At 40.9% G+C, this 20,486-nt stretch overlaps 1 protein-coding gene and 2 long non-coding RNA genes across 3 annotated transcripts in view; 2 read left to right on the forward strand and 1 right to left on the reverse strand.

Annotated features, from left to right (window-relative positions):
- CSMD3 (CUB and Sushi multiple domains 3) overlaps positions 1-20,486 on the forward strand; it is a 1,529,921-nt gene that overhangs the window by 1,353,098 nt on the left and 156,337 nt on the right. Inside the window, exons 51-54 of the mRNA XM_063924487.1 lie at positions 9,806-9,991; positions 16,825-17,019; positions 17,410-17,583; positions 19,675-19,848. Of these exons, the coding sequence (XP_063780557.1) occupies positions 9,806-9,991; positions 16,825-17,019; positions 17,410-17,583; positions 19,675-19,848 (729 nt within the window). The remainder of the gene's footprint in view (positions 1-9,805; positions 9,992-16,824; positions 17,020-17,409; positions 17,584-19,674; positions 19,849-20,486) is intronic.
- Positions 5,068-5,687, reverse strand: LOC134929500 (uncharacterized). Its single transcript, XR_010178596.1, has 3 exons — positions 5,620-5,687; positions 5,465-5,532; positions 5,068-5,163 (listed from the first exon to the last, which is right to left on the reverse strand). It is a non-coding gene; the product is annotated as an uncharacterized LOC134929500 (long non-coding RNA).
- Positions 6,659-7,278, forward strand: LOC134929501 (uncharacterized). The gene is made up of 3 exons (XR_010178597.1): positions 6,659-6,726; positions 6,814-6,881; positions 7,183-7,278. It is a non-coding gene; the product is annotated as an uncharacterized LOC134929501 (long non-coding RNA).

The following is a 20,486-nucleotide window of genomic DNA, read 5'->3' on the forward strand; positions in this document are numbered from 1 at the left end:
CGCAGGCGTGACTGGGTGGTCGCTGGGCGGGTGTATGACTTCAAATCTGGACACGAATAGGCTGAAGTGATCACAAGCGCTGTGTAGGTTCAGAGCTACTCTGAAACTGCACAAACTGTTTTTGCAGAGATCGGCTGCACATGCGTTCACACTTCTGCTAAGCTAAAATACACTCCCCAGTGGACGGCGGCATAGCGTTTGCACGGATGCTAAAACTAGCTAGCGAGCGATCAACTCGGAATGACCCCCTATATACAGATGTGTCCTCATATATAAATGCTGCAGTTGTGCCAGGTCCCACAAGACTTTGCTAGCATCGGGCATCTTTTTTTTTTTTTATCTTATTGCACCACTTCAGAATCACCCAGTTACAACACTTTAGCCAAAAGCAGATGTAACTAAGCTGTGTATAGTAAAAAAATGCACATTATGGGCAATGTGATGAAACTAGTATGCACCAGGAGATTGTGCTGTTTAATTTGCTATGCAACATTTGTGTATCTGTATGCGACTTAGTCTCTGAATCTGTACGCAAAGTTCTATGATGCAGCAGTCTTGGCTTTTACCCATGCCACTTTCCGTTGTGATTCTTATGCAGACTCAGTCGCACACAGAGATACTGTGCAAGTGTTGCATATCAGATTAAACAGCACAGTCTCCTGGTGTATCCCGGTTGCATTGCGTTGCCACTAATGCATTTTTCGACAAAAAAAAAAGACTCCCAGCGCTAGTAAAGTTACATGGGACCTGACGGCTCACTTGCACCAGGTATCTTGCGCTGCGTTATGTTTTGAGACTAAGAGGTCTATTTACTAAGCTTTAAATGGAAATAAAGTGGCCAGAGAAAAAGTACCAGCCAATCAGCTCCTTAATGCCATGTCACGGGCCGGGTTTGAAAAGTGACACTTAGCAGGTGATTGACTGGTACTTTATCTCCGTCCACTTTATCTCCACTTGAGGCTTAGTAAATAGACCCATAAATATATATGACACATCTGTATATTCTATACTGCTTGGAATAGGCGTAAGGATATCCTTACAAAGAACTAGTGTAGAACTTGCCCCACCAACAAATCAGCAGCTCTGTATAATTGTATGGTATGCAAATTATAGATGTTACTTCAGTGTTGATTGGTTGCCATGGGCAACTTCTCCACTGACTCTCTTCTTCGCTCTTATCACTGCTTAGTAAATGTCCCCCTAAGCATCAAAGAGAATTCAGGTTTCCAAAAGGTTAAATAAGGGGCAGACTAGATATGCCAAATGGTTCTTATCTGCCATCAAAATCTATGGGGTAAATTTACTAAGGTGGGAAGATTTTTTAGAAATGGTGATGTTGCCCATAGCAACCAATCAGATTGTATCTATTATCTTCTAGAGCAGCTAGATAAATGTTAAGGAGAATCTGGTTGCCATAAGCAACATCACCATTTCTATAAAACTCCCACCTTAGTAAATTTACCCCTATGTGTTTTTGTTTCTATAAAACGTCAGTGTTGACTTTTTTTTCAGATCTTTTATTTCAAATGGTTTCAACCAATAAGAGCTCAGCTACAGATAATTACCATGTTAAACAAAACTATATTGTATACTGGTTTGTGGCTTACTCAACCCCACCCTGGCCAATGTACAAGTACCTTCAATCATCTTCTATAGAACATGGGAGCAACCAGGTGTTAGCAAATGCCTCCTCAGGTTTACTACAAAAATATTCCATGTCCCCTCCACACCAAAGAGATATACAAAATTTAACATCCAGCTCTTGGGTGGGAGCTGTTATTTTATTGCCCAATGCAACACTATGTAGGCCACATGGTCAGCAATACACCAGGAGACCACTAAAGTAACCATCACATATTTTATGGTTGGCAATGCCACTCATCCCAGCACACATCATGGTTTAAAGCAGGGGTGGGGAACCTTTTTTCTACCAAGGGCCATTTGGATATTTATTAAATCCTTCGGGGGCCATACAAAAATTATCAACTTCAAATTCAGCCTGCCCCCAGCCAGTTGTTATGCTCCAGTAGATATACCCCCAGTCACTTATTATACCCCATTAGTTATGCCCCCAGTCAGTTGTTATGCCCCATTAGATATGCCCCCTAGTAGCACCGCTTATGCACACACATTAAAAGAAAAAAAAAACCACAATAATCACCAGCCCCACTTCTGTTTCTGGTCCACTGCCCTCCGCCTGGCTGCCCGCTCCTCGGACCTATGGGAGCGCCGCACATGTACACTGCCAGACAAAGAAGCCGGAGCTTAGGAGTGAGCTGCTGCCTCCGGCTGCTGCTGAGAAGGAGCCAGGGGGCCCACTGGTAACAAAATCTCAGTGGGCGCCCGGAATCTCCCTCGGTTAGGTGAGCCTGGCCGGGCCGGATCAAGTGGCCTTGTTGACCTTATACAGCCCGTGGGCCTGAGGTTCCCCACACCTGTTTTAAAGAATGGATCCACACTCATAGCTTGGCCACCGGTGATGAATTCTCATCAACACTATAGATCATCTAGTTGCTTGCTAGTAAAATGACACTTAAGTGTTATAGCGCACATGAGGTTACTGGAATTCAGTGGATTACACTTTAAGTGCATTTAAATGCATTTTAGTATGTACAGTAGATATCTACATGGTGACAAAACAACTGTGCAAATGTGAATAAGCTGTGTATGACTCAGCTTAGCTCATAGTTGTAGACTCTCAGTACCAAAGTAACTACGTTACTATGTTAATACGCAAGTTCTGTCTGCAAAATTATCTTGTGTTCAATTCTATATCATCCCCTAATATAGTATATTGCCAGCCAGGGCCACCCAGGGTGTGGGTATGGATATTAATTACCAGGGCCCGTTTTGTTTAAGGGGCCCGGCAGGAGGCCGAGCCTCCCCACTTTTATTTAAAGCAGCAGCCTCTCTCAGCTGCTGTGTACTAGGCTGCAGTGAGGACAGACAGGCCACAGCATGTCTCTGTCTGTGTGTATTATTATTTAACACTATAGGTGGTCTAAAGTATAAGCTGTATCAAATATATTTAAATAATATAAACAAAATAAGAGGTCAGGAAAAGGTTAAGCGTCCCATAATAAATAAATACACAAACATAACAGAAACAGTAGGAGACAGAACTACACTTTCTAAGCACACATTCTCCCACCTCATAGTAAGGCTCCTGTCTCTTCTTCCTGGCAGCTACTCTCTGGTACAGTGCACTGATTGAGGGTTCAGATGCACACATGGCAAGCATGGTAGAGGCTGCTACCAATGGGCATGTGCAGCAGCTCCGCTGTCCCTTACACTGCATGTTGTGGTGGCATCTCTAATAATAATATATACTATTTCTGTCATAATCTGAGCCATTGGCCAAGAGGAGGGTGGTTTCCGTGCAACCAGAAATCCCTTCCCCCCCCCTGCATTTGCCTATGCCCCTGATACCTGGCACCTTGAGGAAAATGCCTCCAATGCCTTTTGGAGTTACACCATCCATGAATTTTGAAGGCCACTTTGGATTAGCTAACATTTTTGTGTAACTCCTGTATTAAGTTGCTGCATATCACAATACTACAGTACATAATTTAAACTTCTAATGCCTGAAAGTGAAGGATTGTGATGGGAACATACAGAGCCTTCTTTGTATATGGGTATATTGTATTTTTTTGGGCATAAGACTTGCATTACCTTACTGTGCATACCCTTAAAATGTGTCCATATTAATATAGGTTTTTGCATATACTAAACATGCATCCTATTACACACAGAGATAGGAATGGTGATAATCCAGTGTAAATGAAGAACAGCAAGGTTATATTTAAGTACGACATAACTAGATATTCGGAGTAGCATCTCTTGTTTGTGGAGGGCAGCAGCAAAGATGCAATAAGTACAACTATAAGTAGCACTGTTTAATAGTTTCTGATTGGCTCATTGTGTGTTGTCCTTTGTTGACAACAATACGTAGCATCACTGTTGTATTATATCAAGTTGTTCCAATCTTTTTGCGTTGCTTAATTGTCATTTTTATTTGGAGCATATGTACAAGTTTCATTGAGATGCCCCCTGGAAGGAATCGTGTCAGCAAATCCATTAGGCCTTATGACAGAGTCTACCGTACATGAGCAAAATATTTTGGAAAATGGCGCTGGTTTCCTTTTTCTGGTGATTTCTTGAGAGAAGTGGTGCCAGGGCCATATTTCTGAAGAAAGACCAGGAAAATGCCACCAGTTGCCAGAAGATGCATAAATTCAGTGGGTGCAGGGAGAGTGGTGTGGGCGCCTCTAATCCAGTAACCTGTGTGCACAGCTCACTCTACACCCTTTATACGTCAGTGCTTGTATGCCTGACATAAGTCTACAGCAGTTTTTAAGTTGCACTCGCCCTGAGATACAGCTGACATTGGGGTCTGTTCATGAAGCAGTGAAAAGAGTGGAGAAGTGAGCCTGTGGAGAAGTTGCCCATGTCAACCAATCAGCTGCTCCGTACAATTGTACAGTATGCAAATTATAACTGTTTCTTCAATGCTGGTTGGTTGCCATGGTCAACTTCTCCACTGACTCACTTCACACTTTTCACTGCTTCATGAATAGACCCCTAAACTTGAACACTTTTTTGGTGCATGTCTGTTTCCACACAAGTTTGGTGCGCAAATGTGTACACCTTATAATGAGAATAAATAGATGATTACTGTGCTTGTGGATGCTTGTTACTTCTAGCACATCAAATATGTATATATATATATATATATATATATATATATATATATATAGATATATACATACCAGTTCCAGAAGATAGCACCCAACGGACTTCTCATAGAATAACTGAATGACTTCCGAGGATAAGAAATGGGAGGTGCCCAAGGTCTGAATACCTGAGACCACAGAACTGTATCTGTATATCAATCACAGGAGATACAAAAAACACCACGGCAGATGTGATAGAGGAAGGAGGGTGCCGATCTCTTGGATGTTTATATATATATATATATATATATATATATATCGATGTCCACGCAAGTGGCGGGCGCACTCTCACAGATACAACACTTCTTCAATATTAATGTTCTTTATTGTAGCCTCATAAAATCGACGTTTCGATCCTTCCACAGGATCTTTTTCAGGAAAGGCAATACGAAATCATTTGTTCTCAGTATATACAATCATTAGATAATGCCTATAAAAATACAAAATAAGAAAAGACTCAGCCTCCCAGGCCCCATATACGATGGCAGAAAATCTCTATAGACAGGGTATCAATGCCCCATTCATATAGTGACAATATTTTAAAATAGGTGTTTAGTGCCAGATAATGTTTTAGAGTATTACACACCACAAACACAGGTGCCACTCATCACCCAGATAGAAAAGGAAAGACACCTTAATCCTTTAGATGTATTATGTGCCCAGTTTTACCAATGAGCCCTCAGGTGTAGGGTATGAAACAATAAAAGAGAAGTCTAGGCCTCATCACTTACTCATGGGCTCAGCGGCAACCGTGTCGACATCCAGCAGGCTACCAACAACATAAGTGGTCCCATAACAACTGGATACAATAAAAGACTGTTAGACCTCCCATAGAGTCTATGTTATCACAGATAAATGCAAATGTGCTGTTTAAGCAGGCTTTTACCTATAAGGATCACAATCCCAGTGTGCTGTGTCCTGGGTTCTCTGTTGTTCCTATGTGCTAATCAGTCCAGCCTGTTCAAAGCGATGTATATCAATAGAAATCTCACTACATGACACAAATAATAATAAAGCACAACTAGCTCAAAAAACGGGTGCTTACCACGAGTCAGCATCAGCCATGTGTTCCCAGGAGACATGCTATGGACATCCTCGCCCCGGAACTTTATATACCCTTAAACCGGAAGTAGATCCGCAAAAACACCTCACTCAGAGGGTACTTTTCAAGTTAAATAATAAGTGTGGTTAAATACACAGTGGCTCCTATGCCCGACCGTTCATCTACAAACCATGCCCGTGAACGCAGCGCAAGGGACAAACTGCAGGCCGCGTCTTGCGTTCCAACTCCCGGAAGATCCACATATTATACACACACCCAGCTGACAGACACCAGAGATTTGTAAGCTTCTTTTTGAATATTTGACGAAGTATGTTTTAAATCCCTTGTTGTTGTGTTGGATAATGAAAGTGCCAAATTGGTCTGTTTTGGAGTCCAAAAACGAGCAGGATAGAGAATTTAGGTGATATAGATTAGACCTATCTAACATCTCCCCCTGACCAGAGCATATGTGTGCAATCACGGCTGCAGTGTCAGTCTGAGACATGACGCGCATCAACTTCCGGTATGTGGAACGCACCACTTCCGGGAGTTGGAACGCAAGACGCGGCCTGCAGTTTGTCCCTGGCGCTGCGTTCACGGGCATGGTTTGTAGATGAACGGTCGGGCATAGGAGCCACTGTGTATTTAACCACACTTATTATTTAACTTGAAAAGTACCCTCTGAGTGAGGTGTTTTTGCGGATCTACTTCCGGTTTAAGGGTATATAAAGTTCCGGGGCGAGGATGTCCATAGCATGTCTCCTGGGAACACATGGCTGATGCTGACTCGTGGTAAGCACCCGTTTTTTGAGCTAGTTGTGCTTTATTATTATTTGTGTCATGTAGTGAGATTTCTATTGATATACATCGCTTTGAACAGGCTGGACTGATTAGCACATAGGAACAACAGAGAACCCAGGACACAGCACACTGGGATTGTGATCCTTATAGGTAAAAGCCTGCTTAAACAGCACATTTGCATTTATCTGTGATAACATAGACTCTATGGGAGGTCTAACAGTCTTTTATTGTATCCAGTTGTTATGGGACCACTTATGTTGTTGGTAGCCTGCTGGATGTCGACACGGTTGCCGCTGAGCCCATGAGTAAGTGATGAGGCCTAGACTTCTCTTTTATTGTTTCATACCCTACACCTGAGGGCTCATTGGTAAAACTGGGCACATAATACATCTAAAGGATTAAGGTGTCTTTCCTTTTCTATCTGGGTGATGAGTGGCACCTGTGTTTGTGGTGTGTAATACTCTAAAACATTATCTGGCACTAAACACCTATTTTAAAATATTGTCACTATATGAATGGGGCATTGATACCCTGTCTATAGAGATTTTCTGCCATCGTATATGGGGCCTGGGAGGCTGAGTCTTTTCTTATTTTGTATTTTTATAGGCATTATCTAATGATTGTATATACTGAGAACAAATGATTTCGTATTGCCTTTCCTGAAAAAGATCCTGTGGAAGGATCGAAACGTCGATTTTATGAGGCTACAATAAAGAACATTAATATTGAAGAAGTGTTGTATCTGTGAGAGTGCGCCCGCCACTTGCGTGGACATCGATGTATTCGGCGGACTTCGTTCTGTTGGGATAGCACCCACCATTGAATTACTGATGCGAGTACAGGACCCTTTTGTTATATATATATATATATATATATATATATATATATATATATTAGATTTTTTGTATAACCATTGGTCCTCAGAAATTAATAAGTATTAAGAATTAATCTTAATATTGGAATTTTACCATTTTATTGTTATTTATTGATGTATATTTTTGATGCATATTTCTGATTGTGATTGCACAATAAATTGATATTATATAAGTACCCGGCCTTCCTAATAATAATAATCATTTTTAATACTTATTCATTTCTGAGGATCAATGGTTATACAAAAAATCTAATATATACATATATTAGATGTGATATATGTAACAAGCACCCACAAGGACAGTAATCATCTATTTATTGTCTTTTCTGTCAGCCTAACAGGGGTCTTAACCAAACCCTTATTACGTGCAGCTGAGGTGGATTAATGCACTCTTAGAGTGTGAATATCTATTTCCATCTATATTTGTAGAATTATTTATCACAGCGCCAGAAGTGTCAGGGGCTGCCTTCTCTGAAATATATTGTGCAACTTATAATTAGAGATGAGCAGGTTCAGTTTTACTCAGTTTTACTCAGATTTACTCGGTTCTCAAAACGGCATCTTATTGGCTCACGGATGTCTCGAGTTTTGAATAGCCAATAAGATGCCATTTTGAGAACCGAGTAAAACCGAGTAACACCCGAACCCGCTCATCTCTACTAATGAGGGCAACTTGGAATACTGTACTTATATACTTATCATACATTTAATAATACATATAATACAGATAAATATGGTAATTGGATAATGTCAATTACAATTGTATTCATAGGATCCTTTTTGGTTGACATTTGCAAGGAAGCACTCAAGAGATAAAGCATTTAAGCGAATCAAATCAATTAAGGATAACACTGCTTGATACACTTCAGAAAGTTGACGACCATGGCTTGGTCAGGCTGCAAAGTGCAATCTGTGTGCCGAGATGAAGAACAAAGGCTGTTTTAGCATGTGTCCAAAATACGTACACAACAAACAAAATGTGTGTCTATGATTTTGTATACAGTTTTATATAATAGAAGTACGGGATGTTAGGCAACTCCGGGGAAGGTTAGGATTAGGCACCATCGGGATGGGTTAGGGTTAGGTACCCACAAGGAAGGGTTAGGGTAGGGGCAGTAGCGGATCTTCCTATGGGCAAGCAGGATTTTTGCCCGGGGCGCTGCCTTCTGGAGGGCATCGCTGCCATGGCAAGATCCTCTATTGGTGCCGCCCGGTGCTGTGTAGATTCCCGATGCTGTGCGGTTCGCGATGAAGTCATTGCACACCTCACTGCATTGTGGGAGCGGCTCATAGACGCTAGAGGTCATAATTGACCTCTAGTGTCTATGCAGTGCTATGGGAGGGATGTCATGACGTCTCTCCCATAGATCCGAGGAGCGGCGCCGGCGGCCGGAGATGGAGGGCAGCAGCCGTCAGGAAGAAGGATCGGGGATGGTGAGTATTAATTTTTTTTTTTGGAAGCGGCGCAACTAGGGGGCACAACTCTACAGGGGGCACAGTACTGGGGGCAATACTACTGTGGGCACAGTACTGGGGGCACAACTACTGAGGGCACAGCTACAGGGGGCATAACTGACCATGCCCCTTCTCCATGAAGACACGCCCCTATATTTTCACCCTGGGCGCCACAAGGTCTAGATCTGGCCCTGGGTAGGGGGCCGGGGAGGAGGGTACTTTCTGGGGGTATGTCGAGATACTGATGGACGGGATGCCGACAGCATCCCATCCCTCAGTATATCATACCGCAAAATTTAGTGCAAATCGCGTTTCCCTGGTCTGTTTTCCCAAGGTGCAAAATTCTACAGATACAATCTTGAACTAACAGTATCTGTACAGCCCCTATGTACTCATATGATCTGCTTGTATGGAAGGGTGACATCAACCAGTAAAATCCAATATTACACCATAAGATTTCATCTAAATGCAATTACCAAACAGGCGATGAACAAAAGCTACTGTAGCAGAGAAAAGTTTTGATACGTCTAGGTGGGGATATTTCATCTGTAAGTTCTAAGAGACACTCTTTAGGGTCAAGGTGGATTGATGAGCTGGTGATGTCATGCATGAAGCCTATTATTAGCATCTGTTATTAAGCAATGGGTGAGCATGGTCCGGGAGATTAAAAGAAAATATAGATTTAAACCAAATGATTTCGAGAAAATAGTATCCTCAGATTTTGTATGAGGTTCTATGAGTGATCATCATGGTTTTATGACCCATTTATACATTTTGTTCTTCTCCATATAACTTTATTGGAAATACTGTATATTATTTTGTAATCTCAAACTTTTTTTTGTTTGTGTGTTTAATTAATATGTTCTATGTACTTTAAGTATTGTATTGTTTTTATTACAGCAATATCGTGTGGGATTCCAAAGGCTCCTGTAAATGGAGGAATATTGTCTACTGATTACTTAGTGGGTACAAGTGCCAATTATTTCTGTAATGATGGGTTCAAGTTATCATCCAAAGAGCTCACTACAGCCATTTGCCAGCCAGATGGCACATGGAGTAACCATAACAAAACACCTCGCTGTGTAGGTAAGTAAAACTGGCGCCTTCACAGGTTTTATAAAGTATGAATGGATATAAGGTGTGCACGGTGCTTAGTTATTAAGCTCGATGTTTCCAAAATGCCACTGTTGTAAGGTAAGTAAACACCCAACAGAGAGTCACGGTTAGTTTCTCCAACTTTTTGTTTCTTTTTAGCTAATTAAAATATTAAAGATTAGCGCTGTGGAAAATTTGGCCTAAGAAAAGTTATTGTGGTTTTTATGAGAAGTCTGAACAAAGCAATAACACATTTTTCCTAGTAGCCGTAATATTCCTAAGGGTGGACACTTGACAAAAGCTTTTATATAGTTAAGGGTGGGGGGACATACTGTAACTTCAGCCCAGTTATGAAGTCCGTAGTTTTTTCATTTCATGAGTTACATTTTAATCTAATCATTTCTCAGTTTGACCTGTTCAACCATTGAAATATGAGTTGCTTCTGTTTTCACACCATCTAGAAAATAACTTTGAAGCCATATAGGTACATAGCACCCATGTGCTTCACATTTAATGAAAAGATAAACTTTAGAAATATTGAAGAAAAGGGTTGTAAAATTTACAAAAAGGCATTGTCATAAAGATATCATATTGTTATTGATCTGAGACTCATGAAGGAGTAGTCACTTTCTTTTCTGGAAATTATTTTTCACTCGTGAGGCAATGAAAAAAATGAGGTGTAGTCTGTAATATAAATCACTGTTGCAGGCTACAAATGGAAATTACCACTTCTAGTTGGTTTGTTTCTTCAAGCTGCTGTTACTGATTGCGAGTTTTGTACAATGTCGTGTGACTACCATGGAGACTACAGTCACATGGCACATTATGTAGTGAGCAGAAAAGTTTTATAACATCCTGATTTACTGAATTAGGCATCCAAGTACTGTAGAAGCAAAGGGTTGAAATTAGAGATGTGCGGATTCGTATTTACTCTGTTCTTAACTCCAGAAATAACGCGAGTTCGGATTTATCTGAATTTTTCTTGTTGGCTAACCAAAACGCATGACATCTGAGAGACAATTGTCCCTTATACAATCCTAACTCCCAGTGCCCATCACAGCGCTCTCCGTTGCTGAAAAGTTGTGTATAAGCACGTCACCATTGGGTATTCCTGGGTGCGCTACAACCTTGAATATAATTTGCATTTACATTTTTGCATTCAATAAACATGAACTTATATAACCTATATCATAAAGGAAAATTGTAAGAATTGCATTCCATTCACAAAGTAAGAGTGATAATAGTGTGTCAATGATGAATAATAGGAACATTTCCTAAGACAAAGCTTTCAAACCTTTATTTAATCACAGTTGCCAAGTTTGTCTCTACCTCTTTGTTATTTTTTTTTATTTCATTATTTTATTTTTATTACGCTATGAGTCAGGGAGATATAAAGGAAACCTGTAGCTCTATAGTGGTTTCTGACTTGTGCATTTATCTCATTATCATATGAAGCGGTTAATGTACCTTCTATTCTCTGGTTTCCTTCCTTTTACCAATACGTAAAAGAGTGCACTTAAATGTCACTTTAGATTGAGGTATATATAGCTTATAAAGCACTGTGATGGTTCATATGTTATATAATATACCATACAATATATTGCTTGCAAATTTGATACATTTAACTCTAAAATATAAAAAGACAAACTCCATAAGATCATTTTGTAGGGTAATTTATGACAGTGAAGCAAAGTTCCAAAGTCCTTTTTCCCCCCTCTTGTAACATAAACATGCCTGTCTACTCTTTGTGCCTCTGAGTCAGGCTGTGTGACATCTTTGCATAGTAGCACAGGCTTGTCCTGGATGAGTCTATAGGTGTCCTGCATACTGCATTAACATCTATGGGCAGTTGTCCTCCAGAAGCAAATTTAATGCACCGAACTGAGATTACATTTATGAGGCCTTGATATTTAAATGTCTTAAATGGGGCAGAGATTGGGAAGGCAGTGATACATTATCTGCAGGAGATTAGTGCATGAGAGGCAATCATAATTATACCCCTTTGGAAGTCCCTTGTCAGATAACATCTCATGTTTGGAACACAGATTTGAGAACGTGTCTGAAAGGCATGCAGGTGGTGTAGATTCTGGTGGTTAGGTGACCGACGCAGAAAACCGACAACACTCATATGTATTGGGGGGAGGTATAGGGCTTGGGGGGGGAGCAAGGGATTGTTCTGATGTGTACCGCAGTAACGATATGTCGGCCTGTTGTCGTCATTGCTCCAATTTGTATACATTTTAAGGAACTAGTCTCCAATTTACCACAGATTAGCCTAGTCAGCTCTACAAATTACTTGCCCCCAAAATGGTGTAGTCATATCTACTAAAGGACATCAAGAAATTTTTGGGATGAGCTGGCTAAATTAAATTAAATGAGGGGAAAGTACAGATAACAAACCCTGGAGTACTTGACTTCATTGTACCTGTTCGGTATATTAGGTCAACTGTGACCATGCCAACATTCATAATGTTGAAGAATGTTCAGAATGTCAACACGGTAATTATGTTGACAGAGAACATGCTGACATGGCCACAATTAGTCATTTGTAATCTTTACCTATCACTAGCCCTAATCCCTAACCGTAACACTGTAATGCTAACCCTAAACCTAATGCTAAATGTAACCCCTAATCCTAACCCTTAAACCTAATGCTAATCCTAATCCCTAACCATAACACCCTATTGCTAACACCTAAACCTAATGCTAACTCTAAACTCTCACCCTAATCCCTAAACCTAATGCTAACCCTAATCCATAACCAAAACCCCCTAATGCTAACCTTAATTCCTAAACTTTATAATAGCCCTAACCCCTAACACCCTAATACTAATCCTAACCCTTAAACCAAATGCTAACCCCTAAACCTAATGCAAACCCTAACCCCTAAACCTAATGCTAACTCTAACCCCTAAACCTAATGCTAACCCTAATCTTAATGCTAACACTAATCCCTACACCTAATAATAACACGTAAACCAAATGCTAACCCTAACATCTAAACGTAATGCAAACCCAAACCCCTAAACCTAATGCTAACCCTAACCCCTAAATCTAATGCTAACCCCTAAACCTAATGCAAACCCTAACCACTAAACCTAATGCTAACCCTAACCGCTAAACCTAATGCTAACTCTAACCCCTGAACCTAATGCTAACCCTAACCCCCGACACCTAATGCTAACTCTAACCCCTGAACCTAATGCTAACCCTAACCCCTAAATCTAATGCTAACCCCTAAACCTAATGCAAACCCTAACCACTAAACCTAATGCTAACCCTAACCGCTAAACCTAATGCTAACGCTAACCCCTGAACCTAATGCTAACCCTAACCCCCGACACCTAATGCTAACTCTAACCCCTGAACCTAATGCTAACCCTAACCCCGACACCTAATGCTAACCCTAACCTCTAAATCTAATGCTAACCCCTACACCTAATGCTAACTCTAACCCCTAAACCTAATGCTAACCCTAACTCATACACCTAATGCTAACTCTAACCTCTAAACCTAATGCTAACCCTAACCCCTAAACCTAACACTAACCCCTAAACCTAATGCTAACCCTAAACCTAATGCTAGCTCTAAACTGTCACCTTAACCCCTTAACCTAATGCTAACCCTAACCCCTAAACCTAATGCTAACCCCTAAACCTAATGTTAACCCATAAACCTAATGCAAACCCTAACACCTAAACCTAATGCTAACCCTAACCGCAAAACCTAATGCTAACCCTACCCCTAATGCTAACCCTAACCCATAAACCTAATGCTAACCCTTAACCTAATGTTAACCCCAAACTCTCACGCTAACCCCTAAACCTAATGCTAACCCTAGCCCCTAAACCTAATGTTAACCCTAACCCCTAACACCCTAATACTAATCCTAACCCCTAAACATAATGCTAACCCTAGCTGCTAAACCTAATGCTAACCCTAACTCATACACCTAATGCTAACTCTAACCTCTAAACCTAATGCTAACCCTAACCCCTAAACCTAACACTAACCCCTAAACCTAATGCTAACCCTAAACCTAATGCTAGCTCTAAACTGTCACCTTAACCCCTTAACCTAATGCTAACCCTAACCCCTAAACCTAATGCTAACCCCTAAACCTAATGTTAACCCATAAACCTAATGCAAACCCTAACACCTAAACCTAATGCTAACCCTAACCGCAAAACCTAATGCTAACCCTACCCCTAATGCTAACCCTAACCCATAAACCTAATGCTAACCCTTAACCTAATGTTAACCCCAAACTCTCACGCTAACCCCTAAACCTAATGCTAACCCTAGCCCCTAAACCTAATGTTAACCCTAACCCCTAACACCCTAATACTAATCCTAACCCCTAAACATAATGCTAACCCTAGCTGCTAAACCTAATGCTAACCCTAACCCCTAACACCCTAATACTAATCCTAACCCCTAAACCTAATGCTAACTCTAACCCCTCTCTAATGACAACCCTAACCCCTAATCTTAATGCTAATCCTAACCCCTAACCATAACCACCTAATGCTAACCCTATTTACTAAACCTAATGCTAACCCCTAAACATATTGCTAACCCTAACTGCTATACTTAATAAAAACCCTAACCCCTGTTGGATCCTAATTTTATCTGTTTGTTTCCTTGTTGCATCTACCTGTAAGTAAAATATTGAATTGAAGTCAGATTTATGAAACAATTAACTATTTATTTAAAAGACCACGCCCATATACAGGCTGAGAGGCACATCCTGTAAGCCTGGGTTACATTAACATTAATGAAGAAAAACATTGCGATGCCCTGGTTTTATAATACTTGGTTACACCCAATTCTCTTAACACTCCCACTGATCTCATACATCCTAGTAGAATCTTTCTACTCTTTTATGCTCACATTGGGACAGGGCACCACCTAGAAGCTGGTCAGCCTTGTTCAGTGCTAATTCCAATTCTATTACACAAAATGACTTCTGCTTAACTCTGTCAAAGGTACATGTATCTTATATGTTAACTAATGTCTGTAATAATGTCACCTATCTAACAAAATGGATAGAGGGTTAGGGTATATAATATGATAGGTATAGCTGTTTACCTACAAAATATGCGAGTATATTGTATTAGTAAAATAAATTATACTCCTTATGCACTTAGATATTTAACACCCCTAAACCTAATGCTAACCCTAAACCTAATGATAACCCTAACTCCTAAACCTAATGCTAACCCCTAAACCTAATGCAAACCCTAAACCCTAAACCTAATGCTAACCCTAACCCCTAAACCTAATGCTAAACCTAACCGCTAAACCTAATGCTAACTCTAACCCCTGAACCTAATGCTAACCCTAACCCCCGACACCTAATGCTAACTCTAACCCCTGAACCTATTGCTAACCCTAACCCCGACACCTAATGCTAACCCTAACCCCTAAATCTAATGCTAACCCCTACACCTAATGCTAACTCTAACCCCTAAACCTAATGCTAACCCTAACCCCTAAACCTAATGCAAACCCTAACCCCTACACCTAATGCTAACTCTAACCTCTAAACCTAATGTTAACCTTAACCCCTAAACCTAATACAAACCCTAACCCCTAAACCTAATGCTAACCCTAAACTCTAAACCTAATGCAAACCCTAAACTTAATGTTTATCCTAATCCCTAAACCTAATGCTAACCCTAACCCCTACACTTAAAGGTAACCCTAACCCCTAAACCTAATGCTAACCCTAACCCCTAAACCTAATGCAAACCCTAACCACTAAACCTAATGCAAACCCTAACCCCTAAATCTAATGCTAACCCCTACACCTAATGCTAACTCTAACCCCTAAACCTAATGCTAACCCTAACCCCTAAACCTAATGCAAACCCTAACCACTAAATCTATTGCTAACCCTAACACCTAAACCAAATGCTAACCCTAACCCCTGAACCTAATGCTAACTCTAACCCCTGAACCTAATGCTAACCCTAACCCCGACACCTAATGCTAACTCTAACCCCTGATCCTAATGCTAGCCCTAAACCTAATGCTAACCCTAACCCCTACACCTAATCCTAACCCCTAAACCTAATGCTAACCCCTAACCCCTACACCTATTGCTAACTCTAACCCCTGAACCTAATGCTAACCCTAAACCTAATGCTAACCCCTAATCCTAAAACTAACCATAACTCCTAACACTAACCCCCCAATACTAACCCTAGCCAATAAACCTAATTTCTAATATTAACCCTTACCCCTAAACCTTATACTAGCCCTAACCCCTAACCCTAAACCTAAACTAATGCTGACATTTTCCCAAATGTTGACAGTCTGTTCCTGTCAACATTTTCCCGATGTTGACATGTTAGATGTTGTCACTGTAACCATGTCAACTGTATAACTGTTGACATTCGGGCAAATGTCGACTATAGGACTGTGTAGTACCAGTTTTACACCTTTGCACCTTGAGCTTGGTGAGACAACACCACAGTGGTCCAATTCATGTGTCACAACAAGAACATAGGGCATATACCTTCTGTAAGTGCAATGGCAGGAAACCAGATGTGCAAAACTGAATGAGATCTTTGATATATTGATGATATATTATGTATTATAATTATATGTTTAAATAGTAACAATGTACTGTACCATATTAGCACAGATATTATTTCCAATCCATTCATTCCCTTTAAAGTACAATTATATAAAATTAAACATTTCTGGTGTGCTTGGGATGCATTCTTTTGTATAAAGAATACTCTCATTTATTTCAGTTGTTTTAAATAAGATTAAGCGTGTAGCTTATTATAGCTTCCATTTATCTCCTTTCAAAGTTGTTACGTGTCCAAGCATCAATTCTTTCACCTTGGAACATGGAAGGTGGCGCATTGTCAACGGATCCCACTATGAATACAAGACAAAAGTCGTCTTTAGCTGTGATCCAGGCTACTTCCGTTTGGGGCCAGCGTCTATTCAGTGCCTTGCCAATGGAACGTGGAGTTGGAGAAATGAGAGGCCACACTGCCAAAGTAAGTATGCAAGAATATTCATTTCCAAATCATAAACTTGGAACATCAACTCCATGCTTATAGCAAACAGGCAAACCTGTCATTTTCTCATTTTCTGTATACAATGCATTTTCAAGCTGCAACACACAAACACGTTGTTTTAGAAGCTTTATGGTTTAGTTTCTTGCAATGTGCTAGCTAGCAGAAGCAGGCATCATGCTTGGCACACTTTGAAGGAGGTACTTTCTCTTACAGAGGCTTGGAGAGAGATAAAGTATCAGCCAAGCAGCTCCTAACTGCCACGTTCCTGGCTGTTTTTGAAAAAGGACAGTTAGGAGCTGATTTAACAGATTTGCAATCTGCTCCTTGCTCTTCCTTCTACTGAATACTAATTGTATCTGTTTATTCCAGTTACGTCATGTGGAGAACTCCCTGTGCCACCCAATGGCAAAAAAATAGGAACGCAAACCACATTTGCATCAACAGCAATATTTACCTGTGAGACAGGTTATATGCTGGTAGGGTCAGTGGTGCGCGAATGCTTGTCTTCTGGTCTTTGGAGCGGCACTGAAACTAGGTGTTTAGGTAATGACATTTTATTCATGTTTTATTGCATTGTATCAGTAAAAATGTATTTCTTTGTTTATCATTTATCATCATAGGTCCTTAGCAGTGACGAGCGGTGAGGTAAATGGCTGGGGGTGCACTGACTAGTATCAGAGCCAGATCTGCCCACACACACACACACACACACACACACACACACACACACACACAGTGTATGAACCTGAGAGTGCATGTGGGCATTAAACAAAGCTGCAGCAGTACTGTATATACTGCTGGAAAATTTGGTGAGTTTTGATCAGAGATGTGCGGCCAAGGTATGCAGGGGAGGTAGAACCTCACCTTTCATAAGCAGGGGCGCCGACAGCTATATGTGGCTCCGGTAATGGAGGGGGAGTGACCAACGGAGGAGGTGTGGCCAGACACTCTCCTTACAAAATAAAAAAAACTATTAGTTATGTGCCGCCAGGTGGGGATGGGTGCACCTATGTCCGATTTGGTGGGCGGCAGGTGGCCAGGTGCGATCGCCTCCCTACTGCAGATAGGACTGTGTACTGCACTGGGGGATTGAGGCTGCTGAAGCAGTCAGCCTCTCTCAGTGCCTGTCTGCTGTCTGCAACGCAGAAGGGAGGGGCAATGGAACCCGGGCCCCTCCAGCAGACTCGGGTCCGGATAAAGAGTAGCCACACACACATGGTATCCGTACTCCAGGTCGACACCAATTGGTCGACACACTTTAGGTCAACACCAGAAATAGGTCGACACAGGCAAGATGTCGACGTGAATAAGGTTGACGTGGAAAAAGGTTGATATGAGTTTTACACATTTTTTTTATTTTTTTTAACTTTTCCATAATTTACAATCCACGCGGACTATGATTGGGAATAGTAACCTGTGCTGAGTGCAGCAGTAGCAGAGCAAGGCACCTTGCCCAAAGTTCGCTTGCCATGCAAGGGGACATGGTGCACTAATTGGGGTACTGGTCACATTACAAAGAAAACGACACCAAAAAAACATAAAAAATGCATGTTGACATTTTTCCATGTTGGCCTTGTTCATGTCGACCTTTTGTCTGTGTTGACCTATTTCTGGTGTTGACCTAATTGGTGTTGACCTTGAGTCCCAGATCCCCCCCCCCCCCACACACACACACACACCCTCGGCACCACTGGTCATAGGCCAGTATACTCTGGAGTTTTGACTATAAAAATTATTAGAATAATACAAAGAGATATTTCTAATATCTTTTTTGCATGTTTCATATAATTTTTATAGATGGTATATGGTGACAGGTGAGACTCTGACCGCCACAATTGGGATTCTAAATTCTGAACTCACATCATAGCCAATCCCAATCATCTATTTAACCCTAATCTCTGCCCCCTAACCCTCCCTTGTGGGTACCTAACCCTAACCCTCTCTTCCCCGATGCCTAAACCTAACCCTCCCTGCTTGATGCATAACCCTAACCCCCCATTCTGTGTGCCTAAGCCTAACCCTCCCTCCCTGGTACCTAACCTTCCAGCCCTGCCCCCTAAACCCCCTTCTTCTTCTCCAATCCAGATGGCGGCTTTCTGTATTGTGATGCCGATAGCCCGAGTGGTGTTGGTCTGTAGATGCCGGGATTGCGGCGTCCTTCGGGATCCCTGCATCTGTATATCAACCGCTTGGATCCCATCAGTCAGGAAGCTAACTGCTTCCCATTTAGGGCATCATGATTATTCAGTATAGTCTACATTGCACCACTCAAAGTGATACAAATGGTGATGTTTGGGGGGGGGGGGGTCAGTATTGCTGATATTGTAAGTGGGTATTTGTGTGTCTGTAGACATGAGATATTGATATTAAATCTAAGAATATTGGACATCGTCATTTCCAGTTTTAGCCTATGAACTAACCTGTCATTATGAAACAGCTGCTGTATAGTCCAGTTTAGTCTTCACCATGCTGTTTCGGTTTACACTAACCATAAATATGGAAGTAGTCTCAAAGAATGTGTCCAGAATGTAGAACCTAAGTGCCTAGGAACACCTATAGCTGTAATTACATGATGAATAATGTAAAGTCATATTAGCAAAATGAGTGAAAATAATGTATTTATTGCGGTTGCAGCTGGTCACTGTGGAACACCAGAACTAATTGTGAATGGGCAAGTTATCGGAGAGAACTATGGATACAGAGACACTGTTGTTTATCAATGCAACCCTGGTTTTCGCTTGATTGGGTCATCGGTGCGAATCTGCCAGCAGGATCACAACTGGTCTGGTCAGCTGCCATCTTGTGTGTGTAAGTAAATATTTATTTACTATAGACTTTGGGCCTGATTCCAAATTTCACACAATGCCATATGCAGACAATAATGTGTTTTTTTTTGTTTTGTTTTTTAGCCGTTTAGGCATTGTGGGCTGCATATAATTACACATTTACTAACAGATGATTTTGACATTGTTTAAAAGTAAATGTGGGATATAGGGGTATACTGTACTAAAAATTGATCTGTGTCCATTTTTGGTCAGTGTTGGGTCAATTTTGTATTTCAAGGTCTAAATCCCACATTTTTTTTTTTTTTTTGTCAAAAATCATCCGTTGGTAAATTTGTGATTTAGACCCTGAAACACAAAATCGATAAAAAATCACCTCAACTTATAGTAAACATACCCCCAGGAGTCTCACACATCGTGGTGTTCCGAGGCTAGGGGGTATATTTACTAAAAGATGATTTGGGTCGATTTTTGAAAAAAGTTTGATAGATTTTGGGTTTCAAGGTCTACGGTAAATCACACATTTACTAACAGATGAGTTTTGACATTGTTTAAAAAAATTTAAAAAAATATGTTCGGAAATGTGGAATTTAGACCATGAAATGCAAAATCAACCAAAATTGACGCAGATCGACTTTTAAGTAACTGTACCCCTAAATCCCA

This window comes from Pseudophryne corroboree, chromosome 5, assembly GCF_028390025.1.
Source record: "Pseudophryne corroboree isolate aPseCor3 chromosome 5, aPseCor3.hap2, whole genome shotgun sequence".
NCBI lineage: Eukaryota > Metazoa > Chordata > Amphibia > Anura > Myobatrachidae > Pseudophryne > Pseudophryne corroboree.